Source organism: Ochotona curzoniae, unplaced genomic scaffold (assembly GCF_017591425.1).
Source record: "Ochotona curzoniae isolate NIBS_2020 unplaced genomic scaffold, NIBS_Ocur_1.0 contig_1014, whole genome shotgun sequence".
In the NCBI taxonomy this organism is placed as follows: Eukaryota; Metazoa; Chordata; class Mammalia; order Lagomorpha; family Ochotonidae; genus Ochotona; species Ochotona curzoniae.
Window position 1 is genome coordinate 9,567,092 of NW_024464920.1, and position 23,294 is coordinate 9,590,385.

Here is a 23,294-nt window from a genome sequence, read left to right on the forward strand (position 1 = left end):
ACTGTTATCTGGCAGCATTGTATGCTTTTTTAATATATTATAGATTTTTATTTTGATAATCTTACATAGTTGATTTGGGTACAAAGGTCAAGGGCTACAGGAAAGTGGGTAAGACCATTGTTTCCACACTAATATCGTCATTTTTCCCCCTGTATTGGGGTCAGGGGAGATAAAGGGAGAAGCTCACCCAGCCTCCCCCATCCCAGGTTCCTGATGTGGGGCATGCTGAAGGTCCCGATCAAGCAGTTTTGACAGTTTTTTGGTTTTTTTTTTAATTTTCTGAATTGCTGCCAATCTCACCATTCCAAGCATGATGCAATCTATTCAGAATTCACTGGCTGACATAATCTCTTCATGGTTGGGGTTCTGAGATCAGCAGTTCAGTTGCAGGGTTCTCCAAAGAAACTTCGTCTGAGGTGATCCCAGACCTGATTCCTGTGTGTTCTTGCCAGTACCGGGTCTGGCACAGTCCATTGCCCCAGTCAGCTTATGCACATGGTGATGGTTACAACTGCTGGGTCAGTTCTGTTTCCAGCCCTGTGTTCCATATGAACCAATGATTGTTGCAGTCCAGCCCGATCCTGCCTACTTCATACTTGGCCCTCATGCAAACCAGTGGGAGCTGCAGCCTAGTCAAGATGACTTCCCATAGCCCCCACCAGGCCTGCCCCCTACCCTGGTTGCAGTGCTTGCCAGTTTGCACCGCAGACTTTGTCCCACATCCCATTTAGCTCTCCTACATGTCAGTGACATTGAAGCCTAGTTCAACCCAACCCTACTATCCAGCGAGTGCCTTTCTGTCCAGTTGCATCTATTCCTGTCCTGGTTTTCGTGCTTTCCAGTGGGAGTGGTAACCCAAGAGGGAGGTGCCCACTATTTCCTTACTAAGCCACTCCCACTCCATGATGATGCACTTTCCAGGTGGTTCTGCAGTTTAACTTGACAGATTTTGCCCCCAGTGCCAGCCTCTGCCAGCTGATGCTACGGTAAAGCCCAACCAACCCTCACCCACTCTAATCTTTGGTTGCCCCAGTCAGAACAGTCAGCCGAACCTGGCTTTTCCCTGTTCAGCTCACATGAGGCCCACAGATGTTTTAACCCTGCCTGGTCTGGTCTACCCTCATCCCAACTCAGGCTCTCCAGTGGGAATGGTTGTCCAGCAGGGGAGCTCACATTCCACCTGCCGCCTTTGCCCCCTCGCTCCCTGGTTCTCATATGTGCTGTTTGGGCACTGCAGCCACATCTGGTACGGCCCCCCTCACCTTGGCATTCTGTAATGTGTATTGGTTTGTGTTGTGCCCATACCAGGCCCTACCCACACTCTGTTTTGGTGCTCAGATAAGCCAGCAGGTAATGTGAACTGGTTCAGCCTGGTCTGCCTCCGACCTATGCCAAATGTATGCCAGTGGGTATCTTTCCCTAGCCTGGTCTGTGTTACTCCCTATCCTGGTTCTTGCGCTCACCTGCAGGGACTGTGTCCTGCCTGAGGAGTTTCCCAAGCTCCTCCATCAGAACCTCTTCCTATGCCAGATCTTGTGCATATTGTTGGGTCAATGTGCCAGCCCTACTTAGTCTACTTCCTGTCCTGGTAGGAATGTGGCCTTTCCTGACTGGCCTTTACTCCATTCTGGTTCTTACTGTTGGATGTTTCAGCCCAGCCAAGACTTGTCCATACCCAGACACTGCTCATACATGGCTCAGTAGGAACAGAGACCTAGCCTAGTCCATCCTACATCTACCCAGGTTCTCCAGAGCACCAGATGGTGCTGGAGTCTAGCCTGGCTAGGTGTACCCAGCCCCAGTCCACACTTGTGCTAAAGGAATTGTAGCCATATCCAGACCAGAACACAGCCCCAACTCCAGCTCCTGCACTCTCCTGTGGGAATCCCAACCCTGCAAGGATGTACTCTCAAAGCTCCCCAAGTGAGCGTATTCCCAGCCCTGATTAAGTGCAAGCCAGTGGTTGCTCTGACCCAGTTGGCTTAGCCTCTCACCTGTCTCAGCCTTTGCATTTGATGCTGTGGCCTAGTATCCCTGGCTCATGCAGACCAATCAGTGTAAGAGCCTAGTTTGGCATGACCTGGCATGACCTCCTGATTTCTGTTCTTCCTTATGAGTTGAGGTTTGCTCGGCCCTGCCTGGTCCGCCCCCTCCAGTTGCAGCTCGGCCCACTCCACATCCTATTTTAGGATGCACATTTGGGTGCTGCTGGCTTGACCTGCCCAGACTGTTGTTGGTTCCTTTACCTGTAAGTGATGGCAAGTTCCATGGTTACAGCTAGTTCAGCCCATCACCACCCCAGCTCGTGAGCTAACCAGTGGGACTTGTATTTCCACAGGATTGGGCCCACAGTTCCCCCACAGAATCTACCCCTGGACCTGGTTCTCTCATGTGCTGGTTAGTGTCTTGACCCTGCCAAGTGTGACCCATTCTCAGTTCCACCACTCAGTCAGGTACTGGTACCTAGCCCTGCCAGACAGTCCCCCAACCATAGCTTTCATGTGGACTGGTGTGTGGCAGTCAGTGATGTTCTATGCTAACAGCCCATCTCAGGATTCCAATTTGGGCTGGTGAATCAGTCTGGTCCAAATAGATCTTATGAACTCCCCTCTCCAAACCACCAGGTTTCAGTCCCTACGCTCGCCCAAAAGTTCCATGATCCCATTGCTGGGAATCACCCAGAATTCATTCCTCACACTGGCCTCCACAGATGTCCCTAGGCAGCAATTACATATCCTAAAAACCCAGAACTGCCTCCGGGAGGCCAGCAGGTAGAGCCTAACGCTCAGTAGGCACACTGGCTACCCAAAGCCTAGGACTCAATCACAGCCTGTCAGCAGTGACTTTGGCCTGAATCCCCAGCTTTGGGTCCGCCTGGCTGGGGCACCCCCCACAGCCACCACACTGCAGGGAGCTGCTTTTGCCCAAACCCCGTGACTGAACACTGCCCAAACTCTTCCTGCTGCAAGATGATAGTGGCAGAGCCAGGACCTTAATCCAGTTCCCAAGTTTCCCTCATGGTGTATTCACCCTGAGGGAAGAGATCTCTCAGGCCTGGAGAAAGCCTAGGACTTGGTCACTGCTGCCTAAAGCCCCAGCTCTGGGTATGGCATGGCTGGGGAACCCCCCACTGGTGGCATTGTATATACTAAAGGGTGGCATGATTGTATACTAAAGGGAGGCTTGAATTTTGTTTAAAATATTCCAGGAAGGGAGCCTGGCATGGTAGCCTAGTGGCTAAAGTCCTCGCCTTGCTTGCGCTGGGATTCCATAATTGGCACTGGTTCTAATCCCAGCACAGCCCTGCTTCCAATCCGGCTCCTTGCTTGTGGCCTGGGAAAGCAGTCAAGGATGGCCCAAAGCCTCAGGACTCTGCACCCATGTGGGAGACCCGGAAGAGGCTCCAGGTTCTTAGCTTAGGATAGGCTCAGCTCCAGATGTTGTAGCTGCTTGGGGAGTGAATCAACAGATGGAAAATCTTCCTCTTTGTGTCTCTTTCTCTCTGTATATTTGCAATAAAAATAATTGTTTAAAAATAAAACATTCCAGGGAGGACAAAAGTGAAGACATAAAACGTTGGCAGTGTCATAGAAGGTGACATTAGGGCTCTCTGTGACTCTCAACTTCTATGAACATGGGTGATTTCCATGATAGAGGGTTATAAGGGAACTGTGTGCTAAGCCTGACTGCTTTCCTGTGTATTTCATTTAACCCACAACAAAGTTTTGCTAATAGTTTTGCCCCTCCTTGCAGCTAGTGCAAACCGCTTAGCCTGTTTGGCTCCAAAACTTGTCACTCGTTACCTCCCAATTAATAGTTATTAATGATTACCGTCAGCATTTCTTCCCTTAAAATTGACCTTGAGAAATTAAACAGTTACTCTTTCCAGTTGTATCATTTCGGTAACAACAGATGACAAAGACTGAGAAGTTGCAATGTGTTTTGTAATCTCTTGCTCACATCAGCGTGATGGAGTCCTGTGCCGTCTTAGGTGTGAAGGTGATGAAACACTGTGGATTGCAGCAGCTTCCAATAGGAAAGGTTTAATGTTCATTTCGGTTTCAACACTGGCGCCTTTTGAAGGACCTTTTGCTGAAGGGGTGATCTCTGGACCATCGCTAGGATTCAAGCAAAGGGAGAAAGGGAGGTGGATCTTTGAGCTTCTGCTTGGAAGTGACATAGATCCTTCCAGTCACGTTCCATGGATCAAGTCATCAGTGGTTAAGCCTGACAGCAGATGAAGGGACAGTTAAACTCTCCCAGTTATGAGCCACTTTATCCTAATGAGAACAGAGGCAACAGGAGGATATGTTGTTTACTTTTAATATGTTGTTTACATGTCTAACTTTTAACAAGTGGTGGGAACCAGTTTTGACCCAGGCGAACTGCAGGCCTCTTAGAGTAGCAATTGCTAGTTGTTTGGAAAACATTATTTGTGCTTCTGTTTGTATTTCCACTTGGATACTTCATTCTTTACTGTATTCTCTTGTTTTCCCACAGAGCTAACATAATTTAAATGTAGCATATGATTGATTTTTCTAGAATGAAGAAATCTTGTAACATTTTTAGTAAGGACTTTGGTTTACTGTTTAGGTCAAACATGAGTGTTTCAAACAATCCAGTCTCATTGAGGGTGGTGATGCCTTCGAAGGAGTCTCCTCTTTGCTGTCACTTGATAGCTGCGTGACCTTACATGAGAACTCTGACCCCACAAAGCCTGATGGCCTCCCAGACAGGAGCAGTACAGGAAAAAAGTACTTTGGGTTGTTAAGATTAACTGATATATTCAAAGTGTCAGAGTTCCTGGAGGATGAGGACATGAAATAAATGGCAATTTATATACTTAAGTCAGTTTTTAAACTACTTGTATTGATTTTCTTTTTATTGGAGAGACAGTTCTTCCATCCAGTGGTTCACTCCCCAGATCACAACAGCTGTGGTTGCTTCAGGCTACCACCAGGGGGAGCCTGGAACAGCATTCAGATTTCCCTCACCGAGCAGGTGCTGAGGTGCTTGGGCCATCGTCTGCCTCTCTCGGATGTGCGTTAGCAAGAAGCTAGAATCAGAGTAGCCAGGATTTAAACCAGGTATTCTGATATCCTGATGTATATATCAGATACATCCTGATATCTGGTTTATTTCTTTTTAAAGATTTGTTTATGTTTATTGCAAAGTCAGCTATAGAGAGAGGAAGATCTTCCGTCCACTGATTCACTCCCCCGAGTGACCACAATGGCCACAGCTGCTCTGATCTGAAGGCAGGAACTTCCTCCAGCTCTCCCACGTGGGTGCAGGGTTCCTAGGCCTTGGACCATCGTCTACTGCTTTCCCAGGCCACAAGCAGGGAGCTGGATGGGAAGCAGGACTGCCAGGATTAGAGCCAGTGCCCATATGGGATCCTGACACGTTCAAGGCAAGGACTTTAACTGCTAGGCCACTGTGCCGGGCCCCATATCTGATTTAAACACTGGCATCCCCAGTGGCAAGCCATCCTGTTGTGTCAAATTCCCACTGCTAAATAGATTTTTTGAGTGATTTGGGAAAAAGTATTTAAAGGCATAAACTTTATTTTTAGTCCAGATATATACTTTGTGCAATAATTCAGTTGCTTAGTTTTATTTTATTCATTATCTTTGAAGGGTACTGAACTAAACCTGAGTATTTCAATTTTTTTTTGTAGGTGCAGACACAAAAAAGACAGTTCGTGAATTTATCAAGGACCAACGAGACAGATTTCTGCTTGAGGTAGTCAAAATAATTTGTCTTTTCCATTAGCCGAAGAGAAAGCTCCCTGTACAGCATTGTTAAATCTTCCTCTTCATGTTTTATTTTTGTCTTTGTCTCAAGTTTATTGGCTGAGCAGACTTGTTCATTCATAAACTTATTTGGAAAATACTTATGCAATGCGGACTTTGTGCCGCACGCTGAGCAAAGCACAGACCCCGGTCTTCAGACAGCTTGCATTCTAGAACCCTAGTGTTCCATGACTCCTAGATTTAATCTGGAGAAGTCATCAGGAGGGACCTGGTCCAGGTGCCCTTTTTCCATTTCTGTCCCTCATGACGAGGTCAGTGTGAGAAGCCCAGCTGACTCCAGATTGTACCATTAGTATGTTTGAATGTGACAGGAGCCTAGCACTGGGAACCCCGACAATTCTAGAATCCTGCCAAGTCTTCCTATTGCCACGCAAGCCATAAGAGAGGGCGAGGTGCCTACTGGGAAGTGTTGGCCCCTAGGTATTGCAGCCATTTGGTGACTGAACCAAAGGATTCAAGATTATGTCTCACTCATGTGCCTATTGAAAAAACAAAACAGTGGACGCACAATTACAAAGCGAATGATTGAGTCTTGTTTCCAGCTCTCTGGTCTAGCATGTACTATCCAATGAGGATCATCTGTCCCAAAGTCTTTGCTGCTAAATGCAAATGTACTTTCTGGCATTTCACATAGCACATTTTGGAGCATAAATCTTAATTATCACTGTATGCCTGAGCTATGATCAATATGGAAAATTTCACTTGAGGAAAGTAATGCAGTTACAAATTTGTACTATTTTACTACTGTAATTCCCAAAATGCTAATTGCACTTTTTACTCACTTCTGACCGGTGTGTGTGTGTGTGTGTGTGTGTGTATGTGTGTGTGTGTCTGCTCTGTGTATTCATTGTAATAGAGAACATATTTGTTTTTCTGAGACTGACTTATTTCACTCAGCATGATAGTCTCCAGCTGGATCCATTAGGTTGCAATAGACAAGATCACATTCTTTTTTATGGCTAATATTCCATCATATATATGTACCACATTTTCTTAATCCATTGATAGGCATCTGGGTTGATTCAATATCTTAGCTATTCTGGATTGTGCTGCTATACATATGGAGGTACAGATGGCTCTCACATGCAGGTTTCGTTTCATTTGGGTTTATTCCCAGGAGTGGAATGGCCAGTTTGTACGGTAGCTCTGTGTTCATGTGTCTGAGTAGTCTGAGACAGTGGCTGCACCCACTCGCATTCCCACCAGCAGTGGATTAGGTTACTCTTCCCCCATGTCTTCACCAGGATTTCTTGTTTTCTGATTTCTGTACGATAGCCGTTCTCACTGGGGTGAGGTGGGACCTCATTGTGGTTTTTATTTGCGTTTTTCTATTGGCTGAAGCCCCTGACTGCTTTTCTTTTCATATGCCTATTAGCCTTTTGAATTTCATCCTTTGAAAAACACCTGTTCGTGTCTTTCCCCATTTCTTCATGGAATTATTTGATTTGTTGTTGTTGGGTTTCTGGACTTCTTTATAAATCTTGGATTATTAATCTTCTCTCAGTTATTCAGTTTGCAAATATTTTCTCCCTTTGTTGAATGCCGTTTTACCTTGGTGGTTTCTTTGCAATGCAGAAGCTTCTTAGCTTGATGCAATCCCATTTGTTTGTTTTTGCTCTCATTGTCTGTGCTTCTGGGTAAGAAGCCTCTGTCTTGCATTGTTCCTTGTGTTATTATGCCAATACCAGGCTGTTTTGATTACAACCTCCGGTAGGATCTCTTGAAGTCCGATATTCTGTTACCTCCAGGTTTGTTTTTGTCGCTAAAGATTGCTTTAATTGTACGGGGTCTCTTGTGTTTGCATATGACCTGTAGCATCCTTTTTTCTTAGTTCTGGGAAGAACGTTGTAGATATTTCGGTGTGGAAAGAACTGAGTATGTACATTACTTTTGGTAATATGAACATTTTGCTTCTATTAATTTTACCTGTCCAGGAATATGACAGATTTTTTCCATATTTTCATGTCTTCAATATCTTTAATGTTCTGTAATTTTCAGAATAGAGATAGCTCACATCTTTGGTTGAATTTATTTCAAGGAGGGAACTGGTATGGTGGTATCACAGGCTAATCCTATTCCTACAAGTGCCAGTATCCCATCTGGGGCAGTGGCTGCTCTAATTCTGATCCAGATCGCTGCTTATGGCCTGGGAAAGCAGCGGAAGATGGTCCAGGTCCTTGTGTGCCTTCACCCATGTGGGAGACCTGGAAAGAAGCTCCTGACTCCTTCCTTCAGGTCTGCTCAGTTCCAGCTTTTGCAGCTTTTTAGGAAATGAGTCAGCAGATAGAAGATCTGTCTTTCCTCTCTCCAATATTTCTCTTTCATAATAAAAACAAATCTTTGAAAAAAAAAATTTCAAGAGGCTGCCATGTTGGTGTAGCAAGTTAATCCTTTGCCTGTTAGTACTGGCATCCCATGTGGGTACCAATTTAAGTCCCAGCTGCTCCACTTCTGATCTAACTCTCTGCTTATGGCCTAAAGAAGCAGCAGAGAGTGGCCTGAGTCCTTGCGCCCCTGCACCCATGTGGGCGACTGGAAGAAACTATTGTTTCTCATCCCCGGATCAGCTCAACTCTGGCCGTTACAGCCATTGAGGAGTGAACCAATGGGTGCAAGGCCTCTCTCTCTGTTTCTCCTCTCTGTGGAATTTGCCTTTCAAACAAATATTTCAAAAATTTGTTTCAAAGCATTTAATAATTTTTGCAGTAATTATGCCTGGAACTGATCATTAAAGTTCTTTCTTAGTCATGGAATTGTTTGCGTATACATTGGCCAATTACGTATTGATTTTACCTCCTGCAACTTCATCAAACCCAGAGGAAATCCAATCTCTTAGTACAGCCTTTTTGTTTCCCTATTTAGAGAACCATTTCACTTGAAAATAGCTAACATGACTACATCCTTTTCAAGTCATGTCCTTTAGATTTCTTTTTCTTGCCTAATAGCACTGGCTAAAGCTTACAGGAGTATGTTAAATAGCAGTGGTAAGAATGAACATCCTTGTCTGGTTCCAGATCCTAGTGGAAGCGCCTTCAACTTTTCCCCCATTCAATTTGATGCTGGCATTGTATTTCATGTATTCTCTTGATTTTTTGAGTGCTGTTCCTTCTCTATCCAGTTAAACTAAGCTTTTTTTTTTTTTTAACCATGACTGATACTGTGTTTTATTAAATGCTTTTCTACATCTATTGAGATAATCATATGATTCATGTTTGTTCATGCTTGTTAATGTGATGTATCCCATTTATTGATTTGTCTATGTTGAGGCATTCCCTGTATAACAACAGGGATAAATCTCACTTGTTCTGGTCAATGACCTTTCTGATGTACTGTTGGATTCAGGTAAGTGTACCGTTGAGGATTCCTACATCAGGGATATTGGTCTGTAGTTCTCTTTCTTTGATGTGTGCTTTTCTGGTTTTGAAAGACAAGTGATATTGACTTCGTAGGAAGATTTTTAAGAGAGTTGCCTCCCTTTCAGTTGGAGTTAGTACTTCTTGGAAGACTTGGTAGAATTCAGATGACTTGGCTGGTCCTGGATTTTAATTGCTGTAAGCCTTTTAACGATTGACTAACTGTCCTACTTGTTGGTCTGTTTAGGTTTTCAATGTCCTCTTGATTCAGTTTTGATAGATTGAATATATCCAGAAATCTATTCTGTTTCTCCAAGATTTTCCAATTTATTGGCATGCTTCTACTTGTAGTAATTCTGGTGATTCTTTGTGGAATTGATTGTTATAGTTCCCTTCTCATTTCCGGTTTAATTGATTTGAGTCTTCTTCCTCTCTGTAGTGTTAATTTTATAATAAAAAAAAGACCAGCTCTTTGATTCACTGATTTTATTTATCTTTGTTTCAATTGTGTTGCTTCTCTAATTTTACTTCTTTGTGCTGGTTTTCAGTTTGGTTTGCTGCATTTTAAAAATTATTTTATTTTGATAATCTTTACATAGTTGATTTGGGCGCAAAGGGTCAAGGGCTACAGGAAAGTGGGTAAGACCATTGTTTCCACATTGTTATTTTTTTTCCATATCTGGGGTAAGGGAAAAATAAGGGGAGAAGCCCCACCCAGCCTCCCACCATCCCAGGTCCCCAGCATGAGGCATGCTCTAAAGTCCTGCTCAAGTGATTTTGATAATTCAACGGTTCTGAATTGCTGCCAATCTCGCCGTTCCAAACACAATGAAATCTCTCCAGAATCCACTGGCTGACATAGTTCCCCTTAGAGTCTCTGTTTGCCCATGTCTTCACTGCCAACGCTTGGCTGGGGTAGATGATCGATTTGTTCTGTCCTCTGTTGTGGTACCAGGTGTTCTCTGCAGCCTCCAGTGTACTGCCATATCCTCCATGTGCACCTGGATATGCTGTCTACTGTTCCGTCTGAGCCTCTGAGGAGTCTCAGCTATGACACTTGCACTTTATGGTCAGACCATGGAACTTGCAATTCTCTTCAAAGATTCTGGGGGTTCTGAGATCAGCGGCTCAGTTGAAGGGATCTCCAAAGAAACTTCGTCTGAGGTGATCCCAGGCCTGATTCCTGTGTGTGCATGCTCATATAGGGACCGGCAGAGTTTGTTGCCCCAATTAGCTTTTGCACATATGCTGGTCAGTTCTGTTTCCAGTACTGTCTTCCACACGAACCATTGGGTGTTGCAGTCCAGCCTGATCCTGCCCACCACACACTCAACCCTCACACAAACGAGATGCAGCTGCAGCCTAGTCAGGGCGACTCCCAATAACCCCCGCCAGGTCTGCCCCCTAACCTGGTACCTGTGCTTGCCAGTACATACAGCGGACTTGTCCAGTCTGTTCTATATCTCATTCAGCTCTTACACATGTCAGTGGGCATTGAAGCCTAGTTCAACCCAACCAGCCTTCTAGCTAGTCTACACACATGCTGGTGGGTGCCTTTCTGTCCAGTTGTGTCTGCCCCCGCCCTGGTTTTCATGCTATCCAATGGGAGTGCTAACCCAAGAGGGAGGTGTCCACGATTTCCCTTCTGGGCCCACTCCTAGATCATGCACTTTCCAGGTGGTTCTGCAGTTTAACTTAACAAAATTAGTCCACAGTGTCAGCATCTGCCAGCTGATGCTGCAGCAAAGCCCAACCAATCCTCACTCACACTGATTTATGCTTGCCCCAAACAGTCAGCCTAGCCCGATCTAGCTCACATGAGGCCCACAAGTATGGTAGCTCTGCCTGGTTTGGTCTGCCCCCATCCCATCTCATGCTCTCCGCTGGGAATGGCATTCCAGCAGGGGAGTCCTCCACATTCCCCCTAGCAGCTTTACCCCTTCCCACCTCCCACCCTGGATGTTGCATGTGCTGGCTGGGCACCGGTCTGGCATGGCCTGCCTCACCTCAGCTCTTGCCAGTGGGTGCTGTAGCCTGGCCCGGCCCGGCCCAGCCCGGCTCACCCCCAATTCCAGCTCAGGTTGGTGGGGGTTAAAGCCTATCAACACAGCTGGCTCCCAGTCCAAGCCATATTGTGTACTGGTATGTGTTGCAACCATACCTGGCATGACCCACACTCTGTTCTGGTGCTGGGATCTGCCAGCAGGCGGTGTAACTGGTTCAGCCTGGTCAGCACCCGACCTATGCCAAATGTATGCTACTGGGTACCGTTCCCTAGCCTGGTCTGGGCTGCTCCCTGTTGTGATTTGCTGTTTTTTTAAGATCCTTTAGATGCAAATAGTTTGATGCCCTTCTGATTTCTTAACATAGGTGCTAGCTGCTGTGGCTTTCTCTTACTGTGTTTTTGCTCGACCCCGTGTGTTTTGATATGCTGTTATTATCATAAATTTTTATTTTTTTCTGTTGGATTTTTTCTGTGACCCACTGTTCATTCAGAAGCCTGTTATTTAGTCAACATGTACCTGTTTATTTTGAGGAGTTTAAGTTGTTGATTTCAGGCCTAGCACAGTAGCTAGTGGCTAAATCCTCGCCTTGCAACCACCAAGATCCCACATAATTGCCAGCTTGTATCCTGGCTGCTCCACTTCCCTTCCAGCACCCTGCTTGAAACCTGGGAAAGCATGAGAGAATGGCCCAAGGCCTTGGGACTTTGCATGTATCTGGAAAACCCAGAAGCACTTGGCTCCTAGCTTTGGATGGGTTCAACTCTGGCCATTGCTGCCACTTGGGGAGTGAAAGAGTAGACAAAAGATCTGTCTCTCCTTCTCTCTGTACATCTGACTTTCCAGTAAAAATAAATACATATTTTTTAAAGAAAGTTGTTAATTTCCAATTTCATTGTCTGGTGATCTGATATGGTAAATAGTATAATTTCAATTATTTTGTATTTGCTGAAGCTTGTTTTATGGCCTACCATGTGGTCTTCCTAGAGAAATTTTCATGTGGTATTGAAAATAATGCAGATTCTGCACCTGTGGGTTGAAATGTTCTGTAGCTATCAACTAAGTCTGACCCATGGTGTAAGTTGTTTCTTTGAGTTTCTGTATAGTTGATCTGTGCAGTGATGACAGTAGGTTGTTGAAATCCTCCACTACTATTTTATTGGCGTCTATGTCTTCCTTTAGAGCAGTTGTTTTAAATAACCAGGTCCTCTGGCATTGGATGCAGATCGGTTTACTATGACCATTTCTTGTTGAATTTATCCCTGAATCATTATATAACGACCTTCTTCATTTTATTTATTTATTTCACTTTTTAAAAATTGCAATGGCAGATCAGATTTAGAGAGAGAAGGATAGACAGAAAGATCTTTCATCCACTGGTTTGTTCCCCCAAATGGCCATAATACCCAGAGCTGAGCCAATCTGAAACCAGGAGCCAGAAGCTTCTTCTGGGTCTCCTACATGGCTATAAGGTCCCCAGGGTTTGAGCCACCCTCTGTTGCTCTCCAAGGCCATAAGCAGAGAGCTGAGTGGGAAGTGGAGCAGCTGAGATACAAAGCAGCACCCAGGGATGGGATCCATACCCTTGTAAGGTGAGGCTTTAGCCAGTGAGCCATTGCACCGGAACCCTCTTCATCTTTATTAATGATTTTGTGTCTAAAGTCTATCTTGTGATATTAGACTGGCAACACCCTGTCATGTTTCTTCTCCATTGGCATGGAATGTCTTTTTCCATCCTTTCACTTTCAGTCTGTATCTGTGTTAGTGAGATGTGTCTCTTGTGGGCAGTAGATTGGTTGATCTTGTTTTTTGATGCAGCCCGCCAGTCTGTGTGTTTGGATGGGAGAGTTTAGTCCATTTGTGTTCGTGGTTGCTACTGGAAGAGAGTGTCTTGGTCTTCTCATTCTAACAGATTTCCTTTGTGGCTTTGCTGGAACGTCCTTTCCCTTCATCTGCTTTGGTTATTATGAACATCATTCCCAGTTGCTGTGTGCAGTATCCTTAAGCATCATTTGGAGGGTTGGTTTAGTGGTGACAAATTCTTTGTTTACAAAGTTCTGCATGTAAAAATGAAAGTTTTGCGAGGCACAGTCTCCTGGTTTTTTTTTTTTTAATTTCTTTTTATTGCAAAGTCAGATATACAGAGAGGAAGATCTTCCATCCGCTGATTCCCTCCCCAAGTGACCACAATGGCTGGAGCTGTGCTGATCTGAAGCCACGAGCCAGGAACGTTCTCCAGGTCTCCTACTCAGGTGCAGGATCCCAAGGCTTTGGGCCGTCCTCGACTGCTTTCCCAGGCCACAAGCCCATATGGGATCCCGGCACATGCAAGGCGAGGACCTTAACCACTCCACTTTTGCGCCAGGCCCGACAGTTTATTTTATGACTTGGATTATGTCTGCATTCTCTTAGTCCGTAGGGTTTCTGATGAGAAATCTGCTAAGTGTGGAAATCCTGAAAGGATGTCTGTTTCTCACGTTTGAGTTCAAGGGTCTTCGCTGTATGATTGACCATGGAAAGCTGGACTGTAATGTGTTGTGAGGATCACTCCTGCTCTTGTCTTTTCAAGGTTCTCCGTGCTTCCCGTTCAGACACACCTGCCTTTCTACATATTAGGACTGTTTTCAGTTATTATTTAATAGGCCTTCTAATCCAGCTCCTATTTCCATAATTTTCAGGAACTCCTAAGATACGTATTTTTGGTCATTTGATTATTTCACATAATTACTGAATGCTTTCTTCGGTTTTACTCAATTTTTCTTCTTGTTTTTTTGTCAGACAGAACTTTTTTCCAAGAATTTTCTTCTTGTTCAGGGATTCTTTCTTCAGCCTCACCAACTCTGTTGTTACAAGTCTCCAAAATATTTTTGTGCTTGGCACATTTGCATTCTTCATTTCTATGTTTTCTGTTTGATTTCTCTTCTGTATTCCAGTCTCGTGTGAAAACAGTTCATGTGTTCCTTGCATGGGTTTTCTTACTTGTTGCGTGTGCTTCTCACTGTTTTTGAGTGGCCTTATGATCATTTTCTGAATTATTTCTTTAAGGCTGTTTCTCAGTCCCTTCATCTTCACCTTCTCAGGTGGTTTTTGTGCTCCTTCGGGAGCTTCTTCCTCATTCATCTGCCTTTATCCGTGGGTGTGTCAGTACAGATTGGTGGCCTTTCTTTCATTGTTTTTATCTTTGAACAGGTCCCTGTGGTTTCCAGTTGGGACAGATCCTCTGCTGGGATTCCGGGGTGTGTGGTGGGAGTAGTCCCTGTCCCTGGGTCAGTGCTGCAGTGTGGGGTGAGAGTCCGGGCTGCCACGGAGGTTGGGCTGTTGGGTTGCCTCGCTTGTCCTCACTGGGGAAGCAGCCATCACACCTGTCAGTGGAACCAGAATCTCTTCTTGACTCCTCAGGAGCTGTAATGCCCACCACACCGGGCCAAGTGCCAGGTCAGGGCATCTGTAGGTCTGTGTGCACCTTGTACCCAGCTAAGCACTAGGCCCTTGTGTATAGTAACAGAATTCGCACAGATGCTGTGTACAGAACGTCACAGTGAGCCGGGGCTGAGGCGCTTGTCACTCAGCTCCTTCTGCATGGGAATAGAGGAGGCTTGTTCCCCTGCCTGCTATTACAGGGTCTGAGCACACAGCTCCCTGCTCGCTCTCCATTCCAGTCTCCAAGGCTGTGGCATCAGCTAATGCTGCTCATTTCTTTATTTTAATTAATGAACTAATGAATTAATTAGAACCTGAGACCACAGACCCATTTTCTTGACATAACCCGCAAAATACATTTGTGGTATAAGATTAAGTGGCTGCCTCGTGGAGAGCCATGTGTGAGCTCACGTCATGCTGGGCACAGCTCCAAGACTTGGCAGTCTTGGGACGCCTTGGGGAACCAGGGTGGAGTCTCGGCCACTCTGACCTGGCATCCACCAAGATGCCACCTGCTGCAGACTGATCCAGCGCTCTGCAGGGGCACTGGGAACCTGGGTGTATAGGTCACCCAGGCACCTCACTGCCCTTTCTCAGCTTGCTTTGATCATGGGATCCGCAGACCCTGCAGCTTCCCAGGTCAAGAATGTCTCCCACACGGCTGCCCCTCCCACCTTTCTGCTCCAAAGTTTAAGTGGCTGTTCGCCTGCAGGGACGTCACTCATGCCGCAGATGCTCTGTCACACTGTCCTTTCTGCTTCACATTTTTTTTCGTGTCCTCTATAGTTTCTCTGCCACCGAGGTCTCTGCTGTAACTGTCTCCCTCCTCCGTGCTAACCCTTCCCGACTTTACCCTATTTGACCTAAGGAAAATCTCTATATATTCAGGAATATCACAACTCCCACAATGCTTTGTGAGTCCTTCTAGCAAATGGTCAAGAGTGAAGATGTTTGGGGAACTGTAGCTGGTGTGAGCGGTGGAGGCAATCTTGGGAATTGTGCCTTCCCATCTTGCAGTTTGGCTAGCTCTGAAAAGGCTTGCTGGCTCTCTTGCTTAACCCACTATCCTCTCTCCCCTCCTGCCACCTTCTTCTCCCTCCCTCCCCTCTCATTTGTGGCATAGTTAGGGCCTGAAATGCTTATTCTTTCAAAAATATGAATCTTAACGTCTTGTCTATAAGTGCCGCTGAAGCAAGCACAAGTGTTGACATATTCTGAACTTAGTACTATGAGCTTTATGCCAATATATTTGACAACACGGATGAAAAATGAGTTATTCCCTGAAGAGTTATTTTATTTTTTTACTTGAAAGGCAGAGTTAGAGAGGAGGAGAGATCTTTGATCCTCTGGCTCACACCCCAGTTGACTGCGATGGATGGAGCTGGGCTGATCCAAGTCTCCCATATGGAGCCCAAGCGCTTAGACTGTCGTCCTGTGCTTTCCCCGGCCCCTTAGCGGGGAGCTGGGTGGAAGTGGAGCAGTCAGGACTCCAACCAGTACCAATATGGGGTGTCAGTGCTGCAGGCAGAGGCTTGATATACTGGCCCTAAAATGAGTTCTTTTAAAGATACAAACTACTAGTTTACTCATGAAGAATGGATAAACTACACAAAGTCACAACTCTTAATGAAAATGAACTTATAAATGAAAGCTTTAACTTTTGAAAGTTTTTGTGTTCATAAAAGAAAAGCCAGATTCATTGGTAAATTCTACCAAACATGGAGGAAGATAAATCTAGATTTAAATGCATTGTTCCACAAAGCTTGAATATTAAGAGGGACCTCTCCTCAACTCATGCTAGGGGGCAAACATTTCCCTGATAAGAGAATTAAATTAAAGCAGAAGGGAAAAAAAGTCCTAAAGACCAAAGACTCTTGTGAGCATAAATGCAAGCATTCTCAACAAAATTTGGCACATAAAATCCACTGATAGATGAAGTTGGTAATGAGTCTTGTAAATATTGGTATTTACTCTAAGAATTCCAAGGTGGTTCGACATTTGCAAATGAATCACGGCAGTGCACATTAACATTAAAAATGAAAAAAACGTGATTATCTCAACTACAGCACAAAACCTTTGACAATATTCAAAACTCATTCTTTTGGAAAGAGAAAAGCAGCAGCAGAAGGGGGCTTTGCAGACAGCACATCAGGGCAGCTGCTAGGAACTTTCAGCTCATGTACTTGTGAAAGTGAGATGCCTGCCCCGTAGGGTGAGGAACAAGGCAAGGGTTTCCACTCAGCTCCTTATCATTGATCTGGAAATCCCAGCCAGTGCAATATAAGACAAGGAAAAAAAAAAAAAGAGTGCCTTCCCCAGATTGGAAAGGCAACGTTAACTAACTCCACGTTTACAAACAACATGACCATATCTATATAAAATCCTGAGAAACCCCAGGAAGATGTTATAAGGTTGCAGAATATGTCGTTTATAAAAATTAGCTGTATTTTTCCAATATTTCAGTGAAAAATAAGATATTCAAATTTTAAGCAGTGTTATGTCCAACAGCTTCAAAAGTATGAAATATGGATAAATTCATAAAACATTTGTGAGGAGCCCTCAAAAATCTCATGGAAAATACATATTATGGGACGCGGCACAATGGCCTAGTGGCTAAAGCTCTTGCTTTGCATGTGCCAGGATCCCATATGGGTATCAGTTTGTGTCCCAGTTGTTCCACTTCCCATCCAGGTCCCTGCTTGTGGCCTGGGAGACCAGTCAAGGATGGCCCAAACCTTGGGACCTTGCATCCATGTGGAAGACCTGGAAGAAGTTCCTGACTTAAGGTCAACTCAGGTCCAGCTCAGTTTCATTTTTCCATAAACTTTTTCAGGTTATACACTGAAAATGACAAAGCATTGCTGAGGAAAAAAATAAATGGAGACATATACCATGTTCATTGATCTAAAGACTTAATGTTAAGATCAATTCTCTTCAGATTTGTTTATAAATTCCACAAATATCAATATAAATTCCAGCATCATTCTGTTAGAAATTGACAGACTGACACTAAATTCGATGTGAAAATAGAAAGGACCAATCAGGAACTAGGAGGGTATGAAGTGCTAATCTACATGCAAGCTATGAAGTTACTCTGCAGTGGCTCCATGGTTTGTACATGACAACATTAAAAATGGTTTGCTATAACTAGGTTATAGTCAGACATCAAACATGGTTTGCTGTAACTAGGTTTCCACTCCTCAGTATTTGTCCAAGAAAAATGACAACATACATGGTCATAGCAACTTGACTAGAAGTAGCCCCAAACTGGCTGGCATTGTGACATGGCAGGTTCAGCCCCCACCTGCAGCACTGACATCCCATATGGATGCCGGTTTGAGTCTTGGCTTCTCCACTCTCCATCCAGCACCCAGCTAGTGCACCTGGGAAAGCAGCAGACAATGACCCAAGCCATGGGGTCCCTGCCCCCTACAAAGGAGACCAGCAGAGTTCCTGGCTCCTAGCTTTAGCCGGCCCAGCCCAGACTGAGCACATTTGAAGAGCAAACCAGCGAATGAAATATTTGTCTCTTTCACTCTAACTCTGCCTTTTGGAGAAGTAAAATGAATCTTACAAGAAAGAAATAACCCCCTGAACAACTCAGATGTGCTTGAAATGGGAGACACATTGTAGTATTCCCTCCTGGTTGACTGTACACAGCCATAAAAGGGGATAAACTGTGCATGTTTGTCATAGCATGGATGAGTTTCAAAATAATCTTGCTGTCTAAAAGTTAGAAAAATACTTTGTGTTATTTCATGTACATAAAATTCTAGAAAATGCTAGCTAATTCATAGTGAAAGAGAGCAGGCCCATGGTTGCCTAGGGAGGGAGTTGCGAGGATGGAGACGTGATAAGTACAGGAGGTTGAGAAAATGTGGTGGGGAGATGCGCGGTCATTCGGATAACTTTGACAGTGGTGATGATTTCCCAGAGTATACACGTCAAAACTCAAACTGTGCAGTTTAAACATACGGAGTTGACCTGTGCTTTTCCAACTGCTTCCTCAAGTTCACTACCTAAGATTTACGTGGGCATCCCACTATTTCTTTTTTTTTTAAAGATTTATTTTTATTATTTTTTTATTGGAAAGGCGGATATACAGAGAGGAGAGACAGAGAGGAAGATCTTCCGTCCGATGATTCACTCCCCAAGTGAGCGCAACGGGCCGATACTATGCCGATCCGAAGCCAGGAGCCTCTTCCGGGTCTCCCACGCGGGTGCAGGTTCCCAAAGCTTTGGGCCGTCCTCGACTGCTTTCCCGGGCCACAGGCAGGGAGCTGGAAGGGAAGCGGGGCTGCCGGGATTAGAACCGGCACCCATATGGGATCCTGGGCGTGCAAGGCGAGGACCTTAGCCACTGCGCCACCGCGCCGGGCCCCATCCCACTAGTTCTAACATAACTGATTGCTTGTCTCGCAACATGTTCTTTATCTCATGACACTGTTAACATGTGCAGTAATAGCTTCTTTCTTTCTCATGTACTTTTCTTTCCAATATTCCTAGTATGCTCTGTTAACCAAAAGAAACGCCATTGAAAAGTTTGAAAAACACATAGCCATGAAAGAAAAACAGCTCATAAAAGCAGAAAAAAAGCTCCAAGATGATGCAATGGCCTTTGAAGAATTCCTTCGGGAAAATGACCAAAGATCCGTAGAAGCTCTTAAAATGTTAGTTTCTATATTATTCCAACCCTTCCTGTTACTCTAACCTTTTCTATTGTTGGTGTTTTTTGGTTTTGTTTTTTGCTTTTTCTTTTCTTTTTTTTTTTTTACTCTTTTTTAAAGTTTCTCACAATGTGACACAAAATGAAACATGAATCTCTATTAATTTGCAGCGCAGCACAGGAAACCATAAGCAAGCTCCAAGTGACCGCAGAGCTCAAGAAAGCCAGTATGGATGTGCAGGCAGTGAAAAGGTGAGGGGCGGGGGCGCCGGGTTCCCCCTCATGTTCCCGTTCCCCCTCATGTTCCCATATCCCGGGAAGGCTGGCAGTGGAGCCGGCATTTCTGCGGTAGTTAAGACACTCCTTGGGAAGCATGTGTTCCAAGTTGGAGTCCCTGGTTCAAGTCCCACCTTGGCTTTCTACACCATTTCCTGCTAATGTGCACTGGGGGAGGGTTGCAGGGGCTGAAGCAGTGAAGTCCCTGGTGCTCCACGGGAGACCCGGATTGGACTTGAGGCTCCTGGCAGTGGCTTGGCCCAGCTCCAGCTCCAGCTAATGCAGGCAGTTTGTCGTAGCTTGACAACAGGCTATTCAGAGATTCAGTCACTTACTTACTCCTCAGGGTGAAGATATCATGGCAAGTAGAAAATAATAAGGAAATAAACAACAACAACAGGAAGAAGAAAAACAAGAGACCTACCTTTCCTTGGGAGCATAAACAAAGGCTGTCCACACGAACCATATCCCAGGCTGTCCACCTGTGGGTGACGGCTTGTGCTCTATCGTCACAGATCAGGGAAGGCAAATGGTGTTATCAGTCTTTTTGGAACTGGCTTTTTTCACTAAGCATAATGGTTTCCAGTGACCTTGACTTAGTTGTGAAAAGACAGGATTTCATTTCTGTCTTGTGGCTAAGTAGTATTCCATAGCACGTATATCCCACACTCTTGATCCAGTCACCCGTGGGTGAGCATCTAGGCCGACTCTTGTGAATTGAGTTATTATCTCTGCGAGGGGACAGATGACTCTCTCATGTGCTGAGTTCATCTCGTGGATAAATTCCCAGGAGTGGGATAGCTGGATCATATGGTTGATCTATTTTCAGGTACCTGAGGAAGCTCCATCTTGTCTTTGGTAATGGTTGCACCGGTTTGCGTCAGGATGACTTTGGCCCACGTCCTTGCCAGCATTTACTGTTTTCTGATTTCTGCATGGCAGCCATGCTGAGGTGACGGGTAACCCCACTGTGGTATTTATCTGCGTTTCTGTACTGGCTAGTGAGCCTCAGCGTTTTGTTCGTTTCTGTTGGCCGTTTGACTTTCATCATCGAGAAATGCCTGCTTACGTCCGTTGCCATTCTTTACTGTTTTGATATTGTGTTTGAGATCTTTATAGATCCCGACTAGTAATCACCTCTCAGTTGTGTGGTTTGCAAGTATTTGTGCCATTCAGTTGGACACCGCTTCGCTTTGGTTTCTTTGCAGTGCAGAAGCTCCTTGCTTGATGCAATCCCACTTGCTCCCGTCTGCTCTCATTACCTGTGCTCTGGGCTCTTGTCCGAGAAGCTTTGGCCTCCGCCTGCGTCCTGCGGCGCATTCCCCTTGCTTTCCTCTGGTGATTTGAGTATAGCAGGTTGTGGATGCAGATCGTTGAAGCATTTTGTAAAAGCTCTAAGGCAGGGCTGTCGTTTTACTTCTGCACGCCCTAGATCCATGAAGAGTCTGTCCTTTCCTAGATGAATTCTCCACTTATCCAGAACCAAGTGAGCTGTACATGTGTGGGTTGGTTTCTGGGATTCATATTCTGTTCCCTTGATATTTTGGGTCAGTATCATGCCATTTTAATTACACAGTGTACATCTTGAAGTCTGCGACTATAATTTCTCCAGATTTTCGTTTACAGTTGCTTTAGCTTTTTGTGGTCTCTTGTGTTTGCATATGAATTGGAGCATATTTGTCTAGGTTTGAGAGGAATGTCACAGATACTTTGATTGGGGTTACATTGAATCTGTAAATTGCTTTTGGTAGTATGGACACTTTGATGGTATTGATTCTGCCAATCCACAAACACGGAAGGTTTTTCCATGTTTGGGGAGTCTTTTTTTTTAAGATTTATTTTCAAAATTTATATCTTTTTAAAGATTTATTTCATTTTTATTGCAAAGTCAGATATACAAAGAGGAAGAGAGACAGAGAGGAAGATCTTCCATGTGCTGACTTACTCCCTAAGTGTCTGCCATGGCTGGAGCTGTGCCGATCCGAAACCAGGAGCCAGGAGTCTCGTCTGGGCCTCCCATTGCTGGTGCAGGGTCCCAAGGTCTTGGACCTTCCTCAACTGCTTTCCCAGGCCACAAGCAGGATGGGAAAGCAGGGCTTCCAGGATTAGAACCGGTGACCATATGGGATCCCAGCGTGTGCAAGGCGAGGACTTTAGCCATTAGGCTACCACACCGGGCCCCAAGTCCCTTCCTTGCAGCTCAGATTGTTGTCTGCTAGGTATCACTGACGCACACACCTGGCAAAAGTCTGTGGGAATTGTGCCCAGCCATGGCAGGACCGGGTCCTTGTGAACTCCTTAGTCCTCCGCTCTACAGGTCTTCAGCTACCTTTGAATTTCTCCTTGTGTTTACAGCATAACACATTATTTTTGATAAACAGAAATACGTAAGGTGAAACTCATCAGTCTATTATATGTGGGCGTGGCTTTGGGTACCTTTGATCCATGTGGCATTCCTATAGAAGCCTGTATTTTGTTTTTGTTTTTTTTTTTTTATAGCTATGTCTGTCTTTCTGACAGTCCATTATTCCATGATGGACTGGATTTATAAATTATTGTTCTGGCTGAACATGGTTTTTTTTACAGATCTATGTAACATAGACCTTTGTTTCTTTCGAATAGTGAAATAGCAAAGGCAGAGTTCGTGCTGAGGGAGTACATGAAGTACGGGCTTTTCCTGCTGAAGTTATCCCCGAAGCCTTGGCAGGTGCAGCAAGCCCTCAAGAGGGCGCAGGCGCCCAAGGGCAAGGAGAGCGTCATCCTGCCAAAATTATTAGCAAGTAAGTCCTGTATCCTCAGCTGCCACTAACGCTAATGTTCATGCCAATTCTAAAAATATTCTGCTTTGATCTCTTTTTTTTTACTTATATTGTCTCAAATAGTTTTGAAGGTGTTTTCTTTTTTTAAGATTTATTATTATTATTTTTTTTAATTCGAAAGTCAGATTTACAGAGAAGAGAGACATAAAGATCTTCTATCTCTTGGTTCACTCCCCACGTGGCCACAAGAGCCGGAGCTGAGCTGATCTGAAGCCAGGAGCTTCTTCCAGGTTTCCCACGTGGGTGCAGGGTACCAAGGCTTTCGGCCGTCCTCCACTGCTTTCCCAGGCCACAGGCAGGGATCTGAGTGGGAAATGGAGCAGCTGGGACATGAACCGACACCCATATGGGATCCCAGCGGCTCTAAGGCAAGACTTTAGCTACTAGGCTACTGCATTGGTCCTGTTTTACGTTGTTTTGTTGTTGTTTGTCTGTTTGTTATTTATTTATTTGAAATGCAGACTTAGAGGGAGATCTTCCCTCCACTAGTTCATTCTCTGAGTAGCTGTGAGAGTCAGGCCTGGACCAAGCAGGGAGCTGGATGGAAAGTAGAACATCCAGGACTCAAACCAGCACTCCACATGGGCTTAGCTGCTGTACCACAACACCAGCCCCATGTTGTCAGAGTTTCTAATGCAAAATTTGGACAAAGATTCCTACTATCTTTGCGGTTATCTATTATTAATTTGAAAACGTGTTGATGTCAGCTATAAAGGAATTGTATACACGGAAAAAGAGAAGTATATTATTGGCAGATGATAGGATAGAGGCTAGTATTGTGGTGTAGTAGGTAAAGCCTCTGCTTGTGGTGCCAGCATCCTCTATGGCCACCAGTTCAAGTCCTGGCTCCTCCTGTGCTGGGAAAGCTGCAGATGGTCCAAGGGCGTGAGCCACCACACTGGTGTAGGAGATCTGGACCTTCCCGCAAGGCTCGCCCCGCT

At 45.0% G+C, this 23,294-nt stretch overlaps 1 protein-coding gene across 1 annotated transcript in view; it reads left to right on the forward strand.

Annotated features, from left to right (window-relative positions):
- The window catches only part of CCDC38 (coiled-coil domain containing 38), a 53,866-nt gene that overhangs the window by 7,689 nt on the left and 22,883 nt on the right, over nt 1–23,294 (forward strand). The window contains exons 4-7 of the mRNA XM_040978010.1: nt 5,681–5,745; nt 19,099–19,262; nt 19,430–19,510; nt 22,157–22,314. Of these exons, the coding sequence (XP_040833944.1) occupies nt 5,681–5,745; nt 19,099–19,262; nt 19,430–19,510; nt 22,157–22,314 (468 nt within the window). The remainder of the gene's footprint in view (nt 1–5,680; nt 5,746–19,098; nt 19,263–19,429; nt 19,511–22,156; nt 22,315–23,294) is intronic.